The 22,257-nt window shown below is 46.0% G+C and overlaps 1 protein-coding gene across 1 annotated transcript in view; it reads left to right on the top strand.

Moving 5' to 3' along the window:
- The first annotated feature begins 3,515 nt into the window (after window positions 1-3,515).
- The window catches only part of gpr161b (G protein-coupled receptor 161b), a 32,280-nt gene continuing 13,538 nt past the window's right edge, over window positions 3,516-22,257 (top strand). Inside the window, exons 1-2 of the mRNA XM_072513821.1 lie at window positions 3,516-4,213; window positions 8,626-9,039. Coding sequence (XP_072369922.1) covers window positions 8,678-9,039 — 362 coding nt within the window. The 5' untranslated portion in view covers window positions 3,516-4,213; window positions 8,626-8,677. The remainder of the gene's footprint in view (window positions 4,214-8,625; window positions 9,040-22,257) is intronic.

Raw genomic sequence — 22,257 nt, 5'->3', positions numbered from 1 at the left:
AAATCAGATCCCAGAAATGTTGGAGAATGAAAGGTTTAGTGTGAGGGAAGAACTGAGAGAGATCAACATTAGTAGAGAAATGGTGCTGGAAAAACTGATGGGATTGAAGGCGCATAAATCCCCAGGGCCTGAGAACCTGCATCCCAGAGCACTTAAGGAGGTGACTCTGGAAATAGTGGATGCATTGGTGGTCATCTTCCAGGATTCTATAGACTCTGGAACTGTTCCTGCAGATTGGAGGGTAGCTCACGTCACTCCAATATTCAAAAAAGGAGGTAGAGAGAAAGCAGGGACTTATAGACCAGTAAGCCTAACATCGGTAGTGGGGAAAATGCTTGAATCCATTATCAAGGACTTTATAGCGGAACATTTAGAAAGCAGTGGCAGGATCAGTCAGAGTCAGCATGGATTTATGAAGGGAAAATCATGCTTGATAAATCTGTTGGAATTCTTTGAAGAGGCAACCAGTACAGTCGACAAGGGGGAGCCAGTCGATGTGGTATAGTTGGACTTTCAGAAGGCATTTGACAAAGTCCCGCATAAGAGATTATTGCGCAAAATTAAAGCGCATGGGATTGGGGAAAATGTATTGAGGTGGATAGAAAACTGGTTGGCAGAGAGGAAACAGAGTAGGGATTAATGGGTCTTTTTCAAATTGGCAGGCAGTAAGCAGTGGAGTCCCACCGGGATCGGTGCTGGGACCCCAGCTATTCACAATATATATTAATGATTTGGATGAGGGAACAAAATGTAACATCTCAAAGTTTGCAGATGATACCAAATTAGGTGGGAGGGTGCAGGGATCCTACAGCAAGATCTGGACAGGTTGGGCGAGTGGGCAAACCAATGGCAGATGCAGTATAATTTGGATAAGTGTGAGGTTATTAATTTTGGAAGCAAAAACAGGAAGGCAGATTACTACCTGAATGGTTGTAAATTGGGAGAGGGGAGTGTGCACCGGGACCTGGGTGTCCTTGTGCACCATTCGCTGAAGGTAAGCATGCAGGTGCAGCAGGCGGTAAAGAAGGCTAATAGTATGTTGGCCTTCATTGCGAGAGGTTTCAAGTATAGAAGCAGCGATGTGTTGCTGCAATTGTACAGTGCCTTGGTGAGGCCACACTTGGAGTATTGTGTGCAGTTTTGGTCTCCTTCTCTGAGGAAGGATGTTCTTGCTCTCAAGGGAGTGCAGCGAAGGTTTACCAGACTGATTCCAGGGGTGGCAGGACTGCCATATGAGGAGAGATTGACTAGGTTGGGATTGTTCTCGCTGGAGTTCAGAAGAATGAGGGGGATCTCAGAGACTTATAAAATTCTAACAGAACTAGACAGGGTAGAAGCAGGGAAGATGTTGCCAATGATAGGTGTGTCCAGAACCAGGGGTCACAGCCTGAAGATTCAAGGTAAACCATTTTGGACAGATATAAGGAGACACTTCTTTACACAGAGTGGTGAGCCTGTGGAATTCATTACCACAGGAAGTAGTTGATGCTAAAACTTTGAATATATTCAAGAGGCGGCTGGATATAGCACTTGAGGAGAATGGGATCAAAGGCTATTGAGAGAAAGCAAGATTCGGCTATTGAGTTGGATGATCAGCCATGATTGTGATGAATGGCGGAGCAGGATCGAAGGCACAAAAGGCCTCCTGCTCCTATCTTCTATGTATCTATGTATCATAACAATAACTTGACCCACCCCTCTCCAGGTTTAAGGTCCGTTGCAGATCTGCCGCAAATAGTAACAGCATTTCTTGGACAACAGCTTTTGCCCTCAATATTGTCATTTGCAGACTTGCTGCACTTTGGGGAACTTTGGGCGAAATTCTCCCCCAACGGCGGGATGTCCGCCGACTGGCGCCAAAGCCGGCGCCAATCAGACGGGCATCGCACCGGCCCAAAGGTGGGGAAGGCTCCGCTTCTTTTGCGGCCTAGCCCCAACATTGAGGGGCTAGGCCGACGCCGGAGGGATTTCCGCCCCGCCAGCTGGCAGAAATGGCGTGTTTCCCCGCCAGCTGGCGCGGAAATGCGGCGCATGCACGGGAGCGTCAGCGGCCGCTGTCAGTTTCCCAGCGCATGCGCGGGAGCGTCAGCGGCCGCTGTCAGTTTCCCGCGCATGCGCAGTGGGGAGAGTCTCTTCCACCTCCGCCATGGTGGAGGCCGTAGCGGAGGCGGAAGGGAAAGAGTGCCCCCACGGCACAGGCCCGCCCGCGGATCGGTGGGCCCCGATCGCGGGCCAGGCCACCGTGGGGGCACCCCCCGGGGTCAGATCGCCCCGCGCCCCCCCCCAGGACCCCGGAGCCCGCCCACGCCGCCTGGTCCCGCCGGTAAATACCAGGTTTGATTTACGTCGGCGGGACAGGCAATTCCTGGGCGGGACTTCGGCACATCTGGGCCGGAGAATCCAGCGGGGGGTCCCGCCAACCGGCGCGGCCGGATTCCCGTCCCCGCCCAATCTCCGGGAGCGGAGACCTCGGTGGGGGCGGGGGCGGGATTCACGGCAGCCAACGGCCATTCTCCAACCCGGCGGGGGGTCGGAGAATGACGCCCCTGGATCTTCTCCCAACAACCGCTTCTACCAGAATTTGAGAATAGTTATGTTGGACATGTGCATGTTGGAACAAGGTTACAATGGCATAGTGATTATGTTACTGGACTAGTAATGACTAATGATCCAGAGACATGAGTTTAAATCCAACCATGGCAGCTGGGGGATTAAAATTCTATTAAATCAATCTGGAATTTTAAAAAAACTAGCATCACTACTGTTCACACGATAGTGTGCAGAGAGTTGAGATTCCTATTCCTTCCTTCTGAGGAAGGAAATTTGCCCTAATCTATTCTGGTTTATGAGTGATTCCAGACCCACGATAATGTAGTTGACGCTTCACTGCTCTCTGCAATGGCATGACTACTCAGTTGAATTTAAGAAGTCAGCAGCACCTTAAAGGCAATAGGAATGAACAATTAATGCTGGCCTTGTCGTGCAATGATCCATATCCCGTTAATTAATAAATGTATCTGATATACAAATTCCTGAAAATATCTTGAGGCTCGGTCTGAACCAGTCAGAATGTTGCAGAATTGTCGTTAAGCGGGATTTTGTTTCTGGGTATGGACGCTTAACTCTGGGGGTCTCGCTTTTTGTACAGGAGTTGTTGCTTTTAGACTTTGTTGCTTTTTGGAGATATTTCTTAAATACATAGAAGAAAAAAATATCTGGAAGAAACTTTCACCTTTCTAAATGTGCGTTTGAACTTTTTGTACATAGAAAACCGGTATCATTGAAGAAAAAGATGCAATCTTCCCATTGGTTTTACCTCGGTTCATTGTTGCCTAGCATGTTAACCATCCACTGGCCCGTATGTAAACAGTTCAAAATTCAGCAATTCACTGTGCAATGCAGAAGGAAATAGCCGAAATGGAACAATCATTAAACTCTGGGTCCTTACGGGTTGAGGATGAAGGAGACTCGCCTTGTTCGATTGGAGGAAGCCCTCGGGCACTGCAGAAATATAGACGCGCCGGGTTCCAGGCTATGATTGGTGTCGCCTGTGAGCACGGGAAGGGGAGTGCAAACTTGCGGGAACGTTTGATCTGACTGGGTGCTGAATTAGTGCGCAGAGTTTATTAACAAAGTGGACAGAGCAGACAAGTTAAATGACAGCGAACCAGACCCACTTTAAGTGTAGCAGTAGCCTTTCAAATATAAAAAAAAATATCGAGTGGCGGTGGGTGTTTGAGTAACGAATAGACATTTTTAAAAATCTAGTTTGAAATGTGTATTAAGTTGATATCTTTTTTAAACAGGCAGGCAGGCCGATTGCTATAAGTCGGTTCTTGGCTAGAAGTGAAAAGTTTGCGAGTTGCATGTTTGCAGCTTTCCTCCCTCCAGTCCAGTGTGTGGATTGTGTTGGAGAGGAGAGGCAGACCACCCACAGTGTGAGCAGGGAGAGTCTCACAGCCCGGCGCCATTGCACACACAACTGCTGCTGCTTTGTGCAACTCCGCATCAGAGGAGCGGGGGGAAGGAAGGCCTTTTAGAAAAGACTTGGGGGAAATTTGCAAAGATGTGACTGAATAGACTTTGCACAGGAGCTGAAACGTGACATTAGTGGAAGTTTTACTCAACGAGGGATGGAAAGGAAAAAGTGAAAGCGCCGAAGTTCCTTTTGAGTTGAGACAAAGGAGAGCTGGTGGTTTGATTCAATCGCGAGGTATGTGGTTTAAAGACTGGAAAATTAAATCCGCTTCATAATCTTTCTTCGTGAGGAGCATATTTTGCAACATGTCTGGAATTAAGGGAAATGTAAGATGGTTTTGTGATCCGATCTTTCTGTTGAGAGTGCTTGGTGTTGCAGAGTGGGTTGAGACATGTTCTAACTGCTGAATGAACTCGATGCAGTGAGGATGGCAGAACAGAGAGAGAGATCTGCTGGTGGAAAGTAAAATGATGCATTGTGTCGCTTTTGCTTCCAGTAATCCGTGGCCAAAAACAAGAATAAAATGTTATTGTTTAGTTCCTGTTAATAAACTGAGGGGGCTGGTACGGTGGATCTCACACAGCCAGGGGAGGAGGAAGGCCCGGGGTGATGGTGGTGAATGGATGTGGTTGGTATCATTGTCTGAGCTGTACTTGGGTCACTGATCATAAAAATCGCCACTGAGGTCATTCAGCCCATCGAGTCTGCACTGATCCTCCGAAAGGGCACTCCACCCCCGTAACCTCGCCTCACCGTTGGACATTTTATTATTATAATCTTTATTGTCACAAGTAGGCTTACACATTAACACTGCAATGAGGTTACTGTGAAAAGTCCCTAGTCGCCACATTCCTGCGCCTGGAGAGAATTCAGAATGTCAAAATCACCTCTCAGCACATCTTTCGGGACTTGTGGGAGGAAACCTGAGCACCCGGAGGAAACCCTGGCAGACATTGGGGGGGGGGGGGGGGGCACACGCAGACTCCGCACAGACAGTGACCCCCAAGCCGGGAATCGAACCTGGGACCCTGGAGCTGTGAAGCAACAGTGCTAACCACTGTTCTACCGTGCTGCCCATTTAGGGGCAATTTAGCATAGCCAATCCACCTAACCTGTGGGAGGAAACCAGAGCACCCAGAGGAAAACAACGCAGACATGGAGTGAATGTGCAAACTAGACAGTCACCTAAGGTGGGAATTGAACCCAGGTCCCTGGCGCTGTAATACAGCAGTGTCAACCTCTGTGCTACCCTGGTAGAAATGGAATGCACTGCTTGGCTTTAGAAACTAAATACTGTTAAAATAATTGCACTGTGATAAATCATGTAAATAAAATCAGAAACAAGTTGACCCCTTCGTTTTGCCAGTTTCTTCCCCTCTTTTAGAAAAAATATGCTTATAAAGTTCATTATTTTCTTCCTTGCCTCTTCCCATTTCCACCTTCTGTCGCCGACCCTGTCTGACCAATGTAAATCACTCTTGGGGCCAGTGAGGGCTAATGGACTTGGCTTCCCCCCCTCGTTTAGCTGGATAACTAATGCAGCACACTGCAGAATAAATACAAAGAGTTGTGAATGCACAGCAATCTGATATGTAGAATGTGACTGATCTGTGTATGTAGTTTAAAAAAAAAAACACCCTCCCTAAAATCTTTATGATGTGGAGATGCCGGCGTTGGCCTGGGGTGGGCACAGTAAGAAGTCTTACAGCACCAGGTTAAAATCCAACAGGTTAGTTTGGAATCACTAGCTTTCGGAGCGCAGCTCCTTCATCGGGTGACTCACATGAGGAAGGAGCTGCGTCAAAACGGATTCTCCGCCCCAGCGCCAAACACGATTCGGTGTCGGGGAGCGGAGAATCCAGCCCAATAACTTCGAACGTCCCAATATTTAATTGGAGGAAATTTCTTCTCATCCATTACTGGATGTCAGACGAGCAGTCTTCAAGAGGGGTGATAGTGAGGTGTTGGGTGTAGTCAGCGTACATGTGGAAGCTAACGGTGTGGTTTTGGACAGTGTAACCAAGGAACATATGTTACGATGCTGTTAGAGACCGTTAACCTTTAAAGAAGAAATCCGAACACCCAGCAACTAACCAACAGACATTGTCACAAGATAATATTTATTTTAAGCAAAAACAAACTTTAAACCAAGCAAGCACCCCAACTTAACATTTATAAAAATTCTCCTCATTTTCCACATTTTCATCAAATACACAAAGGAAAACCAACAATATCAAAATACAGAATAAATCCCCCAAACAGCATTCCCTTCAATATACCAACCCAAGATTCACCCATACCTTCCAAGTAAAACAAAACAAAAAGACCAAAAGAAAATTAATGGCCATCCCATAAACAATGTGCTCAAAGCAGCACCCCCTCCCCTCTTAATGTTCGATGGCATCCAATTCTTAAAAGTACATGATCAACAATCCACATGAATTGTAGAACCCTTCCATCCTCTTCCCCCCCACCAAAGCTCAAACTTCACCTTCTCGAGCATCAAAAATTCCAGCAGGTCCCCCCGCTAAGCCGAGACACAGGGCAGAGAAGCTGACCTCCACTCCAGCAGGACACGCCTCCGGGCAATCAGCAAGGTGAAGGCTAAAACATCTGCCCCGCACCAGCCTGCAGCCCGGGCTGGTCCCACACCCTGAAAATCGCTTCCAGGGGCCCTGGCTCTAAACCCATGTACACTACCCCCGAGATGACCTTAAGAACCTCCCTCCAATACACCTCCAGCTTCCGGCAGGACCAAAACATGTGAACATGGCTTGGGGAGCTACTCCCACAGCGCTCACATACATCCTCCACCCCCTCAAAGAGTTGGCTCATCCTCGCCCTCGTGAGGTGCGCCCTGTACACTATCTTTAGTTGTATCAGCCCCAACCTTGCGCACAAGGTTGAGGTGTTTATCCATCACACCACAAACCATCGTCCATAACCTCCCCCAACTCTTCCTCCCACTTGGGACCCAGAGTCGGGATCGAACCTGGGACCTCGGCGCCATGAGGCAGCAGTGCTAACCACTGCGCCACCGTGCTGCCCAGAAGCAATTCTGAGAGTTTAGAATTAATCTGCATTTGGAGAGGCAGGGATTAATCAAGAACAGTCAGCATGGTTTTGTTAAGGGGGTGTCACGTCTGACCAACTTGATTGAGTTTTTTTGAAGAGCTGACCAGGTGTGTAGCTGAAGGAAATGCAATTGACGTAGTCCAATTAGACTTCAGCATGGCTTTTGATAAAATCCCACATGGGAAACTGATAGTAAAGTTAAGAGCCCATGGGATTTAAGGAAATTTAGCAAATTGGATCCAAAATTGGCTGAGTGGCAGGAAGCAGAGGGTGATGGTCGAGGGGTGTTTTTCCGACTGGAAGCCTGTGTCCAGTGGGGTCCATAAAGCTGTTTATGCTTTATATAAATGATTTAGACATGAATGTAGGGGGCTTGATCAGTCAGTTTGCAGATGATACGAAAATTGGTGGGGTGGTAAATAATGAGGTGGATAGTCTTCGATTACAGGAGCACCTACATGGGCTGGTCAAATGGGCCGGTCAAATGGGCCGATCAGTGGCAAATGGAATTCAATCTGGATAAATGTGAGGTGATGCACTTGGGAAGGACTGACAAGGCAAGGGAATACATGATAAATGGCAGGACCCTGGGACGCACTGAGGATCAGAGGGATCTTGGTGTGCATGTACACCGGTCCCTTAAGGGAGCAGAGCAGGTGGATACAGTTAACAAGGCGTATGGTATACTTGCCTTTATTAGCAGAGGAATAGTGTTTAGTGGAAGAAAGGTTATGCTGGAACTGTACAAAACGTTGGTTATGAAATTAAATGAAATGAAAATCGCTCGTCACAAGTAGGCTTCAATGAAGTTACTGTGAAAAGCCCCTAGTCGCCACATTTCGGCGCCTGTTCAGGGAGGCTGGTACGGGAATTGAACCGTGCTGCTGGCCAGCCTTGGTTTGCTTTAAAAGCCAGCTATTTAGCCCAGTGTGCTAAACCAGCCCCTGAGGTCACAGCTAGAGTAATGTGTGTAGTTCTAGAATCCACATTACAGGAGGGATGTGATAGCAATGGAAAGGGTGCAGAGGAGGTTTACCAGGATGTTGCCTGGGCTGGAGAATTTTAGTTATGAAGAGAGATTGGATAGACATTGATTGTTTTCCTTGGAGCAGCGTAGACTGAAAGGGGGGGGGGAGAGACATGATTGAGATGTATAAAATTATGAAGGGCATAGATAGAGTAGGCAGGACACACCTTTCCCCTTGGTGGAGGGATCAATGACTGGGGGCATAGATTTAAGGTAAGGGGCAGGAGGTTTAGAGGGGATATGAGGAGGGTGGTGAGTGTTTGGTATTCGCTGTCTGAAAGGGTGGTGGAGGCAGAGACCCCTAAGAAGTATTCAGGTGTGCACTTGCAATCCCAGGGCATACAAGGTTTTGGGCCAAGCGCTGGAAAATGGGATTAGTTGGTTTGACCGGTGCAGACACGATGGGCAAGGGCCTTTTCTGTTCTGTATGATTCTATGACTCTGCCCAATGCATGCAATAATATTAACACTTATTTTTAATTGAAGCTGTAACTTCAGTGTACCTGTATTTTTGATGTTCCTTACAATTAATTATCTTTTCTAGTTCTGGTTCAGCATTCAAGCATGCCATCGCCTCACTGTTCCAGTGCTTCACAATGAACTCTAACTCCAGTGCCGATAGAAGTGTGGGAAACAATACTTCACAGGATGGTGGTGGAGTCATAATTGCAGAGTCAGTCGCCATCATTGTCATTGCAGTGTTGATCTGCCTGGGAAACCTGACGATTGTCGTCACGCTTTACAAGAAATCTTACCTCTTGACCCCGAGCAACAAGTTTGTCTTCAGTCTGACTCTTTCCAATTTTCTGTTATCTGTTCTGGTGCTCCCTTTTGTTATTGCGAGCTCCATCAAGCGAGAATGGATCTTCGGGGTGGTTTGGTGTAACTTCACAGCCCTGCTGTACATGCTTATTAGCTCAGCCAGCATGATGACCCTTGGAGTTATTGCAATAGATCGGTAAGGCATGTTTCATTTGTTACCAATAAAAATGTTTATAATAGAGAAACATAGAGAAAAGATTTTATAGAAGTAATTGAATAGAATCAAAAGGAGTAATATCGTCCTTCCTTTCTGTTGAAGAACCCTGAGGAATTTGCACAAATAACCTGTATTTACTGCATTTGTATACTGAATCGATTTACGGAACATCACATCTTCAAAATTTCTGTTCCATTTCTTCTATCTATATAGGAATTGTAATGGCAATTGAATTATCATTTAATTCAAAAGCATCAGAATATAATGGGGATTGAAATGAATAAGATAAGGATTGCAAAATACCAATGACAGTTGAGACTAACCACATGCTGGCAGCAGACACGGGGATTAACTAGAAAGAACAAGAAGTGAAAAAGGGGAGGGAATTCCAATGAGGAGAAAGTAGCTAGTATTCAAAGGGCAGCACGGTGGCACAGTGGTTAGCACTGTTTCCTCACAACGCCAATGACCCGGGTTCAATTCCAGCCTTGGGTGACTGTGGAGTCTGCACGTTCTCCCCGTGTGTGCGTGGGTTTCCTCTGGGTGCTTTGCTTTCCTCCCACAGTCCAAAGATGTGCAGGTTGGTGGATTGGCCATGCTAAATTGCCCCTTAATGTCCAAAAATTATGCAGGTTAGGTGGGTTACAGGGATCGGGCGGGGGAGTGGTGCAGACCTGAGCGGCCAAATAGCCCTGTACAGATTTGATGGGTTGTTAATCTCTGGAATGTGGTACCCAGTAGGTTGTGGATTCGCATTCATTGGGTGTATCCAAGTTGATAGATTTTGAACACTAAGGGAATCAAAAGGATATATAACTGGTGTGGGAAGGCAGAGTTGATGGAGAAGTTCAGCTGTCATCTTATTGAATTGTGGAGTAGACTTGGAAGGGCCGAATGGCTTACTCTTCTATTTCTTGCATTTCTAATGTTATATTTGTATATCACCTTCAATGTAGAACAACATCTTGGGATGCTTCAGAGGTTTAAAGATAAATGGACAGAGAGCTGAAAATGCAGTCAACGCGATTGATTTTAGAAAATAGAACATTACAGCGCAGTACAGGCCCTTCGGCCCTCGATGTTGCGCCGACTTGTGAAACCACTCTAAAGCCCACCTACACTATTCCCTTATCGTCCATTTGAATGCCCTGAGTGTTGGCGAGTCCACTACTGTTGCAGGCAGGGCATTCCACGCCCTTACTACTCTCTGAGTAAAGAACCTACCTCTGACATCTGTCTTACATCTATCTCCCCTCAATTTAAAGCTATGTCCCCTCGTGTTAGACATCACCATCCGAGGAAAAAGGCTCTCACTGTCCACCCTATCCAATCCTCTGATCATCTTGTATGCCTCAATTAAGTCACCTCTTAACCTTCTCTCTAACGAAAACAGCCTCCATTCCCTCAGCCTTTCCTCATAAGATCTTCCCTCCATACCAGGCAACATTCTGGTAAATCTCCTCTGCACCCTTTCCAATGCTTCCACATCTTTCCTATAATGCGGCGACCAGAATTGCACGCAATACTCCAAATGCGGCCGCACCAGAGTTTTGTACAGAACAAAGAACAAAGAAATGTACAGCACAGGAACAGGCCCTTCGGCCCTCCAAGCCCGTGCCGACCATACTGCCCGACTAAACTACAATCTTCTACACTTCCTGGGTCCGTATCCTTCTATTCCCATCCTATTCATATATTTGTCAAGATGCCCCTTAAATGTCCCTATCGTCCCTGCCTCCACTACCTCCTCCGGTAGTGAGTTCCAGGCACCCACTACCCTCTGCGTAAAAAACTTGCCTCGTACATCTACTCTAAACTTTGCCCCTCTCACCTTAAACCTATGCCCCCTAGTAATTGACCCCTCTACCCTGGGGAAAAGCCTCTGACTATCCACTCTGTCTATGCCCCTCATAATTTTGTATACCTCTATCAGGTCGCCCCTCAACCTCCTTCGTTCCAGTGAGAACAAACCGAGTTTATTCAATCGCTCCTCATAGCTTATGCCCTCCATACCAGGCAACATTCTGGTAAATCTCTTCTGCACCCTCTCTAAAGCCTCCACATCCTTCTGGTAGTGTGGCGACCAGAATTGAACACTATACTCCAAGTGTGGCCTAACTAAGGTTCTATACAGCTGCAACATGACTTGCCAATTCTTATACTCAATGCCCCGGCCAATGAAGGCAAGCATGCCGTATGCCTTCTTGACTACCTTCTCCACCTGTGTAGCCCCTTTCAGTGATCTGTGGACCTGTACTCCTAGATCTCTTTGACTTTCAATACTCTTGAGGGTTCTACCATTCACTGTATATTCCCTACCTGCATTAGCCCTTCCAAAATGCATTACCTCACATTTGTCCAGGTTAAACTCCATCTGCCATCTCTCCGCCCAAGTCTCCAGACAATCTAAATCCTGCTGTATCCTCAGACAGTCCTCATCGCTATCCGCAATTCCACCAACCTTTGTGTCGTCTGCAAACTTACTAATCAGACCAGTTACATTTTCCTCCAAATCATTTATATATACTACAAAGAGCAAAGGTCCCAGCACTGATCCCTGTGGAACACCACTGGTCACAGCCCTCCAATTAGAAAAGCATCCCTCCATTGCTACCCTCTGCCTTCTATGGCCTAGCCAGTTCTGTATCCACCTTGCCAGTTCACCCCTGATCCCGTGTGACTTCACCTTTTGTACTAGTCTACCATGAGGGACCTTGTCAAAGGCCTTACTGAAGTCCATATAGACAACATCTACTGCCCTACCTGCATCAATCATCTTAGTGACCTCCTCGAAAAACTCTATCAAGTTAGTGAGACACGACCTCCCCTTCACAAAACCGTGCTGCCTCTCACTAATACGTCCATTTGCTTCCAAATGGGAGTAGATCCTGTCTCGAAGAATTCTCTCCAGTAATTTCCCTACCACTGAAGTAAGGCTCACCGGCCTGTAGTTCCCGGGATTATCCCTGCCACCCTTCTTAAACAGAGGAACAACATTGGCTATTCTCCAGTCCTCCGGGACATCCCCTGAAGACAGCGAGGATCCAAAGATTTCTGTCAAGGCCTCAGCAATTTCCTCTCCAGCCTCCTTCAGTATTCTGGGGTAGATCCCATCCGGCCCTGGGGACTTATCTACCTTAATATTTTTTAAGACACCCAACACCTCGTCTTTTTGGATCACAATGTGACCCAGGCTATCTACACCCCCTTCTCCAGACTCAACATCTACCAATTCCTTCTCTTTGGTGAATACTGATGCAAAGTATTCATTTAGTACCTCGCCCATTTCCTCTGGCTCCACACATAGATTCCCTTGCCTATCCTTCAGTGGGCCAACCCTTTCCCTGGCTACCCTCAGCTGCAACATGACCTCATGGCTCCGAAACTCAATGCCTCTACCAATAAAAGCTAACACACCGTACGCCTTCTTAACAATCCTCTCAACCTGGGTGGCAACTTTCAGGGATCTATGTACATGGACACCGAGATCTCTCTGCTCATCCACACTGCCAAGAATCTTACCATTAGCCCAGTACTCTGTCTTCCTGTTATTCCTTCCAAAATGAATCCCCTTACACTTTTCTGCATTAAACTCCATTTGCCACCTCTCAGCTCAGCGCTGCAGCTTATCTATGTACCTCTGTAACTTGTAACATCCTTCCGCACTGTCCACAACTCCACCGACATTAGTGTCATCTGCAAATTTACTCACCCATCCTTCTACGCCCTCCTCAGGTCATTTATAAAAATGACAAACAGCAGTGGCCCCAAAACAGATCCTTGTGGTACACCACTAGTAACTGGACTCCAGTCTGAACATTTCCTATCAACCACCACCCTTTGTCTTCTTCTCAGCTAGCCAATTTCTGATCCAGACTGCTAAATCACCCTGAATCCCATGCCTCCATATTTTCTGCAGTAGCCTACCGTGGGGAACCTTATCAAACGTTTTACTGAAATCCAAATACACCACATCAACTGCCTCATCCACCTGTTTTGTCACCTTCTCAAAGAACTCAATAAGGTTTGTGAGGCATGACCTACCCTTCACAAACCCGTGTTAACGATCTCTAATCAAATTATTCCTTTCCAGATGATTATACATCCTATCTCTTATAAACCTTTCCAAGATTTTGCCCACAACAAAAGTAAAGCTCACTGGTCTATAGTTACCGGGGTTGTCTCTACTCCCCTTCTTGAACAAGGGGACAACATTTGCTATCCTCCAGTCGTCTGGCACTATTCCTGTAGACAAAGGTGACTTAAAGATCAAAGCCAAAGGCTCAGCAATCTCCTCCCTAGCTTCCCAGAGAATCCTAGGATAAATCCCATCTGGCCCAGGGGACTTATCTATTTTCACACTTTCCTGAATTGCCAACACCTCCTCCTTATGAACCTCAAGCCCTTCTAGTCTAGTAGCCAGAATCTCAGTATTCTCCTCGACAACATTGTCTTTTTCCTGTGTGAATACTGACGAAAAATATTCATTTAGCACCTCTCCTATCTCCTCGGACTCCAAGCACAACTTCCCACTACTGTCCTTGACTGGCCCGACTCTTACCCTAGTCATTTGTTTATTCCTGACATATCTATAGAAAGCTTTAGGGTTATCCTTGATCCTAGCTGCCAAAGACTTCTCATGTACCTTCCTGGCTTTTCTTATTTCTCTCTTTAGGTCCTTCCTATCCAACTTGTAACTCTCGAGCGCCCTAACTGAACCTTCATGTCTCATCTTTACATAAGCCTCCTTCTTCCTCTTGACAAGTGTTTCAACTGCTTTAGTAAACCACGGTTCCCTTGCTCGACCACTTCCTCCCTGCCTGACAGGTACATACTTATCAAGGACACGCAGTAGCTGTTCCTTGAACAAGCTCCACATTTCCATTGTGCCCATCCCCTGCAGTTTTCCTCTCCATCATATGCATCCTAAGTCTTGCCTCATCGCATCATAATTGCCTTTCCCCCAGAAATAACTCTTGCCCTGCCATCCCTATGCTATCCGTTTTCATCACTAAAGTAAACTTAATCGAATTGTGGTCACTATCACCAAAATGCTCACCTACCTCCAAATCTAACACCTGTCCTGGTTCATTACCCAGTACCAAATCCAATATGGCCTCGCCTCTCGTTGGCTTATCTACATACTGTGTCAGGAAACCCTCCTGCACACGTTGGACAAAAACGGACCCATCTAAAGTACTCGAACTATAGCGTTTCCAGTCAATATTTGGAAAGTTAAAGTCGCCCATAACAACTGCCCTGTTGCTTTCGCTCCTATCCAGAATCATCTTTGAAATCCTTTCCTCTACATCTCTGGAACTTTTCGGAGGCCTATAGAAAACCCCTATCAGGGTGACCTCTCGTTTCTTGTTTCTAACCTCAGTCCATACTACCTCAGTAGATGAGTCCTCATCAAACGTCCTTTCTGCCACCGTATTACTGTCCTTGACTAACAATGCCACCCCGGCACCTGCAACAACCATTCCTGTCCCTGCTCTATCCATGTCTCCGAAATGGCCACAACATCGAAGTCCCAGGTACCAACCCATGCCGCAAGTTGACCCACCTTATTCCGGATTCTCCTGGCATTGAAGAAGACACACTTTAAACCACCTTCCTGCCTGCCGGTACACTCCTGCAACTTTGAAACCTTACTCATGACCTCACTACTGTCAACCTCCTGTATACTGGAGCTACAATTCAGGTTCCCAAGCCACTGCTGAACTAGATTAAACCCTCCTGAAGAGCATTAGCAAATTTCCCCCCCAGGATATTGGTACCCCTCTGGTCCAGGTGTAGAGCATCCCGTCTGTAGAGGTCCCACCGACCCCAGAATGAGCCCCAATTATCCAGAAATCTAAAACCCTCCCTCCTGCACCATTCCTGTAGCCACCTGTTCAACTCCTCTCTCTCCCTATTCCTCGTCTCGCTATCACGTGGCACGGGTAACAACCCAGAGATTATAACTCTGTTTGTCCTAGATCTAAGTTTCCACCCTAGCTCCCTGAATTCCTGCCTTACATCCCTACCCTTTTCCTACCTATGTCGTTGATACCTATGTGGACCACGACTTGGGGCTGCTCCCCCTCCCCCTTAAGGATCCCGAAAACACGATCCACGACATCACGCACCCTGGCACCTGGGAGGCAACACCAACCGCGAGTCTCTCTTGTTCCCACAGAATCTCCTATCTATCCCCCTAACTATGGAGTCTCCAATGACTAATGCTCTACTCCTCTCCCTCCTTCCCTTCTGGGCAACAGGGACAGACTTCGTGCCAGAGACCTGTACCGACTGTTTCCTCCCAGCCCCTCACCGTCACCCATCTATCTTTATTCTTCGGAGTAACTACATTCCTGAAGCTTCTATTTATGACCACCTCTGCCTCCCGAATGATCCGAAGTTCATCCAACTCCAGCTCCAGTTCCCTAACGCGGTTTCTGAGGAGCTGGAGATGGGTGCACTTCCCACAGATGAAATCAGCAGGGACACTGACGGCGTCCCTCACCTCAAACATTCTGCAGGAGGAACATTGCACTACCTTCCCTGCCATCCCCTCTAGATTAAAAAAAGAAAAAGAAAGAAAGAGCTTACCTGTTATTCACTCCCCTTCTCAGCAAGACTCCCCTTCTCAGCAAGAAAGTTTAAACACTTACCTGATGCCCAAGCTGCACGCCGGCTCCCTCTCTCTCTCTCCCGCTCCCGGAAATGAAGGCCGCTGGAACCTGAGAGTAAGTTTAAACACTTACCCGCTTCCCAAGCTGCACTCCGGCTCCCTCCCTCTATCCTGCTCCCGGAAATGAAGGCCGTTGGAACCTGGGAATAAGTTTAAACACTTACCTGATTCCCAAGCTACACACAGGCTCCCTCTCTTCCACTCCCGGAAATGAAGGCTGCTGGAACCTGGGGGTAAGTTTAAACACTTACCTGATTCCCAAGCTACACACAGGCTCCCTCTCTTCCGCTCCCGGAAATGAAGGCCGCTGGAACCTGGGGGTAAGTTTAAACACTTACCTGCTTCACCAGCTGCACTCCGGCTCCCTCTCTCTCTTCCGCTCCCGGAAATGAAGGCCACTGGAACCTGGGGGTAAGTTTAAACTCTTACCTGCTTCACAAGCTGCACTCCGGCTCTCCCTCTCTCTCTCTCTTTCTGTCTCCCACTCCCGGAAATGAAGGCCGCTGGTACCTGGGAGTAAGTTTAAACACTTAACTGATTCCCAAGCTGCACACTGGCTCCCTCTCTCTCTCCCGGAAATGAAGGCCGCTGGAACCTGCGGGTAAGTTTAAACACTTGCCTGCTTCACAAGCTGCACTCTGGCTCCCTCTCTCTCTCCCCCGCACCCGGAAATGAAGGCCACTGGAACCTGGGGGTAAGTTTAAACACTTACCTGCTTCACAAGCTGCACTCCGGCTCCCTCTCTGTCTCCTGCTCCCGGAAATAAGAAGGGTCTTAAAAGATAAAGAGGTATCAAGGGTTTAGGAAGGAAATTCCAGGGTACAGGGTTTAGACAGCTGAAAGGATGGCTGACAGTGATGTGAGATATTGGGTGTACAGGAAGTGAGAGGAATGATAAGTTTTGGCAGGAGAGCAGGGACTGTACTGCAGGAAGATGCTTTGGAAATAGGAAGGGGTGAAACTATGTTGGGTTTTAAACACAACGGGAATTTTATATTTGAGGGTTTGGAAGCTAATGTACATAAGCAAGGACAGCTGTTAGGCAAATGTAACTTGATGAAGGATAGCATACGGGCAGCAAAGTTGCACAAGCTGAAGTTTAGAGTATGAAAGATGGCACACCAGCCAGAGAAACATTGCAGTAATTGTCTAGACTGGCAAGAGCTTGAAGTAGGGTTTCAGCTGCAGATGGACTGAAGCGGAGGTGAGCAACAGAGGGGAGGTGGAAGCAGTTTGTTATTATGGAAGTAATGTAGGGTTGCAAGTTTAACTGGGAGACCACATGTTGCCAAAGTTCTGAACTGTTGGTTCAGTCTAAGATGTTGAATTGGAAGGGGTTGGAGATAGTGGCAAGGCCAGGGAATTTGTGCTGCAGCCAAAGATGACTCCGTCTTCCCAGTGTTTAACTGGAGCAGAGTATGACTCGTTCATGATTGGGTATTGGACAAACAATCTCGTAGCACAGAAGCGGAGATGTGGCAGTGGAGAATCTGAGCCTGGATGCCATTAGTGTAATGTGAAAGTTGGCTCCCTGACTGAAATGATGTCAAGTGAAAGCATGTGGTCACAGAAAAGGAGGGGGCCACTGATACATCCTGAAGTAACAGTTTGGGGCTGGAAAGAAAAGCTATTTACGGGGATGAAATGGGTATGATCAGATTAAAGGAGGGCAAAGGGAAATCAATGGGTAATATGAATGTAAAATTTATCCTTGGATCAGTATTTTTCTCGTATATATTTGACTAAAAGTAGCTGTGGCTTTTTTGTTTCTACACGTTTCCCAGTGTATCTGATTATGACTGATATAACTATGTATAGAATGTAGATGGGGTACCAGGCGGTGTTTCCCAATCACTTTGGTTTCCTGCAACTTGTATGTCGGTGTGTATAATATATAAATAGATAGTCAGTTACATTTTTCTGTCTATTTAATTATAATACTGTACATAATAAAAGGTTACTTGTGTTAAAGTTACAAAACTGGTAACTGCAGTTTATTGAGGTCAGTCAAGGATATTTTAAACTAAATCTAATTTCACCTATGTTGCGACTCCGGGTCAAGTGGGGAAGGAATTGGCCATGCACTAGCTCAGGGTGTAGTGACACTTTCATGTGCAAACTATTAAAGCACCAATGGGCGAAACAGCTCAAATCTCTCTAAGGCCACAGTTTTGGGACTCCTTTTGCTGTTGCAAGAAAGTGCTGACCAAAACTTGGTGCCCAGTGAGGGCGAGGATTGAAATAACCAACCAGCTTCCATTACTAGCTCACTAATGCTATCTGAAAATCATTAGTTCAACTAAAATTAAACAGCTTTTAAAAAATGAATTTAGTGTACCCAATTCTTTTCCCCCCCCCCCACCAATTATTAGCGTGACCAATTCACCTACCCTGCACATCATATTGGGTTGCGGGCGTGAGACCCACGCAGACACGGGGAGAATGTGATTAAATAGCTTTTGAAGTGAAACTGGTTAAACTAATACAAACAATCGTGCAAATGATCAACTCTTCATCAAAGTCAAAGAACAGTAATTAAGCTTTTATTTTGTTTTTGTTTTCAATTATGAATAAATTGTTAGCATCAATTGTTCAGGTCACAGGTTGGAAGAGTTAGTGAATTGTGTTTTTTCACCCAGACACAGTTACCACTGAAAATGCCAGCTTTCTAACTAACCACATTGCCAATTGCTGTTAATTCAGTAATGCTTGCTCACACGTCTTTAAACATTCTATTTCTTCTCCTCCTGCTCAAAAGGTACAAAAACAAATCTGGGTCAACTCATCTTTTTCTTTTAACAAAGCAGCCCGTGTGTAATTTGAACCAACTCTCTGCCGGCTGAGAAACATCAAACACAGCTGCAAATACTGAGGAAAAGTAATTGTTCAACTTGTCTGCCATTTCCCCATTATTACTGACAGTATCTCCATTTTCAGCTTTTAGTGGGCCTACATTGACCGCCTGCTTTCCCTTTATATAACTGTAACATTTCTTATGATTGTTATATCCTTGCACGTTTCCTTTCAGAATCCCTTTTAGTAGCTCATAAGCTGCTTTGTGATCCTTTGTTGGCCTTTACCTATCCCATTCATCTGGATCTGTGCTATGTTTTGCATTTTGTAAGCCTTTTCTTTTAGTTTTATGCTGTCCCTAACCTCTTTAGTTGTTCATGACTTTTTTTGTGAAGTGGAGCCTTTTCCTCTTGGGTATACACTCGCTCTGTATCTTGTTAAATGTTTCTCTAAATATTCTCCATTGATCTTCAGTCATTTGAATCATTACAGATCTTCCCAGTTTACCGTGGACAGTCTCGGTCTCATCCTGTTAAAGTCAGCCTTACCCAAGTCTAAAATTCTAGTATCTGAATCGTGCTTTTCACTTTTAAACACTACCCTGAAATCAATGATGTTGTGATCACTATTTAATAGAATCATAGAATTTACAGTGCAGAAGGAGGCCATTCGGCCCATCAAGTCTGTACCGGCCCCCAGAAATAGCACTCCACTTAAGCTCACACCTCCACCCTATCCTGTAACTCAGTAACCCACCTAACCTTTAGGACACTCAAGGGTAATTTAGCATGGCCAATCCACCTAACCTGAACATCTTTGGAGTGTGGGAGGAAACCGGAACACTAGGAGAAAGTGCAAACTCCACACAGTCACCCGAGGCGGAATTGAGCCCAGGACCCTGGAGCTATGAGGCAGCAGTGCTAACCACTGTGCCGCCCATTTGATAATATTTAATAACTTTGTGCACAGTTAGGCTGTTAATTAAATTTGGCTCATTATTCCTAACTAAATCTAATATTTCTTGTCCCCTAGTTGCATCTAGAACATTTTGCTGCAGGAAACTATCCCAGACACATTCCAGAAATTCACTACTTTTCCTGACAGTTGCTTGACTGCCTCTTCTAATCTACTTGCAAGTTAAAATCCCTCCATTAATACTTTTCTGCCTTTCCTACACACTTGCCTAATTTCTGCATTTATACAATCTAACATCTCAGAACTGCTACTAGGGGAAGGTACACAACACCCATTACAGTTTTAGTTCCTTCTTTGTTCCTCAGTTCCACCCATATGGTTTCCCCTCATTATATCCTCTTTCACCATTGAGGTGATGGTATTTCATCAGTAAGGCTACTCCACCCCTGCCATCTTCCCAGTCCCGACCATCCTCCGTATAGCTACTACATCATAATCTTTAATTTTGCATTTGCACCTGCAGCTGATCTAGTTTATTCCTTACACTCTATGCATTCGTATATAGAACTGTTAATTGGGCTTTACCCCCTGACCTGTCCCTCAGCACTGATACTTTATTTGTTTGTTGATTATTTTTCACCTCTGGTTTAACCAATACACTTGTAATTTTGCCATTAGCTGCAGTTCCTGACGTTGGGTTCCTGACTATTTCTTTATTCGCTGCCCTGTTACTTGTTTTTGGGACTGTATTGACTTCCCATAAGCACTCCCTCCCCCCCCCCCATTTGCTAGTTTATTCAAAAAAGGAGGAAGACAAAAAGCGGGTAACTATAGGCTGACTAGCCTAACATCTATTGTTGGAAAAATGTTCAAATCAATTATTAAGGAAGTTATAGTAGCACATTTGGTAAATCCTAATTCAATCAGAGTCAGTGTGGCTTTATGAAAGGGAAATCATGTCTGACTAATTTATTGGAGTTTTTTGGGTGGAGGGGAACCAGTAGATATGTTGTATTCGGACTTCCAGAAGGTGTTTCGACAAGGTACCTCAAAAAAGGTTAAGTCATAAGATAAGAGCCCATGGTATTGGAGATAGTATATTGGCATGGTTAGAGTCTTGGCTATTGGGCAAGAAACAGCGAATGGAGATAAGGGGCTCTTTTTCAGGTTCATAGATTATCATAGAATTTACAGTGCAGGAGGAGGCCATTCAGCCCATCGAGTCTGCACCGGCTCTTGGAAAGAGCACCCTACCCAAGGTCAACACCTCCACCCTATCCCCATAACCCAGTAACCCCACCCAACACAAAGGGCAATTTTGGACACTAAGGGCAATTTATCATGGCCAATCCACCTAGCCCGCACATCTTTGGACTGTGGGAGGAAACCGGAGCAGCCGGAGGAAACCCACGCACACACTGGGAGGATGTGCAGACTCCGCACAGACAGTGACCCAAGCCGGAATCGAACCTGGGACCCTGGAGCTGTGAAGCAATTGTGCTATCCACAATGCTACCGTGCTGCCTGTTGGCAACCTGTAACCAGCGGGGTTCCACAGGGATCAGTGTTGGGACCGCAACTGTTTACAATTTATATAAATGACTTGGAGGAAGGAAGCAAATGTACTGTAGCCAAATTTGCAGAAGGCGCAAAAATAGGTGGAAAGGCAAGTTGTGAGAGAGAAACCAACATTTTGCAAGGAGATATTGATAGTTTAAGAAGTGGGCAAAAAGCTGGCAACTTGAGTGTAATGTGGGAAAATATGAAGTCCATTTTGGAAGGGAGAACAAAAGAACAGAGATTTATTTAAATGGAGGAAAACTGCAGAAAGCTGTAACACAAAGGGACTTGGGGGTACTTGTGCACAAAACACAGGAATCTAGCACACAGGTGCAGCAAGGCTAATGGAAAGTTGGCCCTTTTAAGGGAGTTGGAGTATAAAAGTAGGGAAGTCTTGCTGCAACTATGCAAGGTACTGATGAGACCACACCTGGAGTACTGTGAGCAGTTTTGGTCCTCTTTTTTTTAAGGAAAGATATTTCATTGGAGGCGATTCAGAGAATGTTCATTAGGATAATCCCTGGTATGGAGGGATTGTCTTATGGGCAAAGGTTAAATAGTTTGGGACTCCACTCATTGGAATTTAGAAGAATGAAACATAAAGGATTCTTAAGGGGCTGACAGGGTAAATGCTGAGAGGATGTTTCCCCTCATGGGAGAGTCTAGGACCAGAGGGCATAGTCTCAGAATAAAGACATGCTAATTTAAGATTGAAATGAGGAGGTCTTCTTTCAGAGGGTTGTGAGTGTTTACTACAAAGAGCTGTGGGGGCAGAGTCCTTGTATATATTTAAGGCTGAGACAGATAGATTATTGATCAGTAAAGGAATCGGAGTAGCGGAGAAAGGGCAGGAAAGTGGACGTGAGGAATATCGGATCAGCCTATTGAATGGTGGAGCAGGCTCGAAGGCCTACTATTTCTTATGGTCTTTCACTTCTAAGATCTAAATGTTTCTGCCCAGTTCTTTGAGAAAGCACCTCACAGGAACCTATCACTGACCGTTGTCAGGCAGAACACTGTCCCTCGCCAACCCGCCAGTTGCCAGCCAACCAATCAATCCTACTCCCTCCAAACCTGGTTCCTAAGATCCGCTCTGTGCTGAGGAGTCTGACTTCTCCTCCCCAAAAACAAAACCTGGGAACACAAGGTCCTGACAAGCAGGCTGCTTCAACTTTGAGTCTTTTGCTTAAAGGTACATTCCGTTTATAGGTACACAGACCAAAATAATATAACAACCTAAAAGAAATGGGACC

This window comes from Scyliorhinus torazame, chromosome 8 (assembly GCF_047496885.1).
Source record: "Scyliorhinus torazame isolate Kashiwa2021f chromosome 8, sScyTor2.1, whole genome shotgun sequence".
In the NCBI taxonomy this organism is placed as follows: Eukaryota; Metazoa; Chordata; class Chondrichthyes; order Carcharhiniformes; family Scyliorhinidae; genus Scyliorhinus; species Scyliorhinus torazame.
This window is presented reverse-complemented; position numbering and strand designations above follow the sequence as displayed.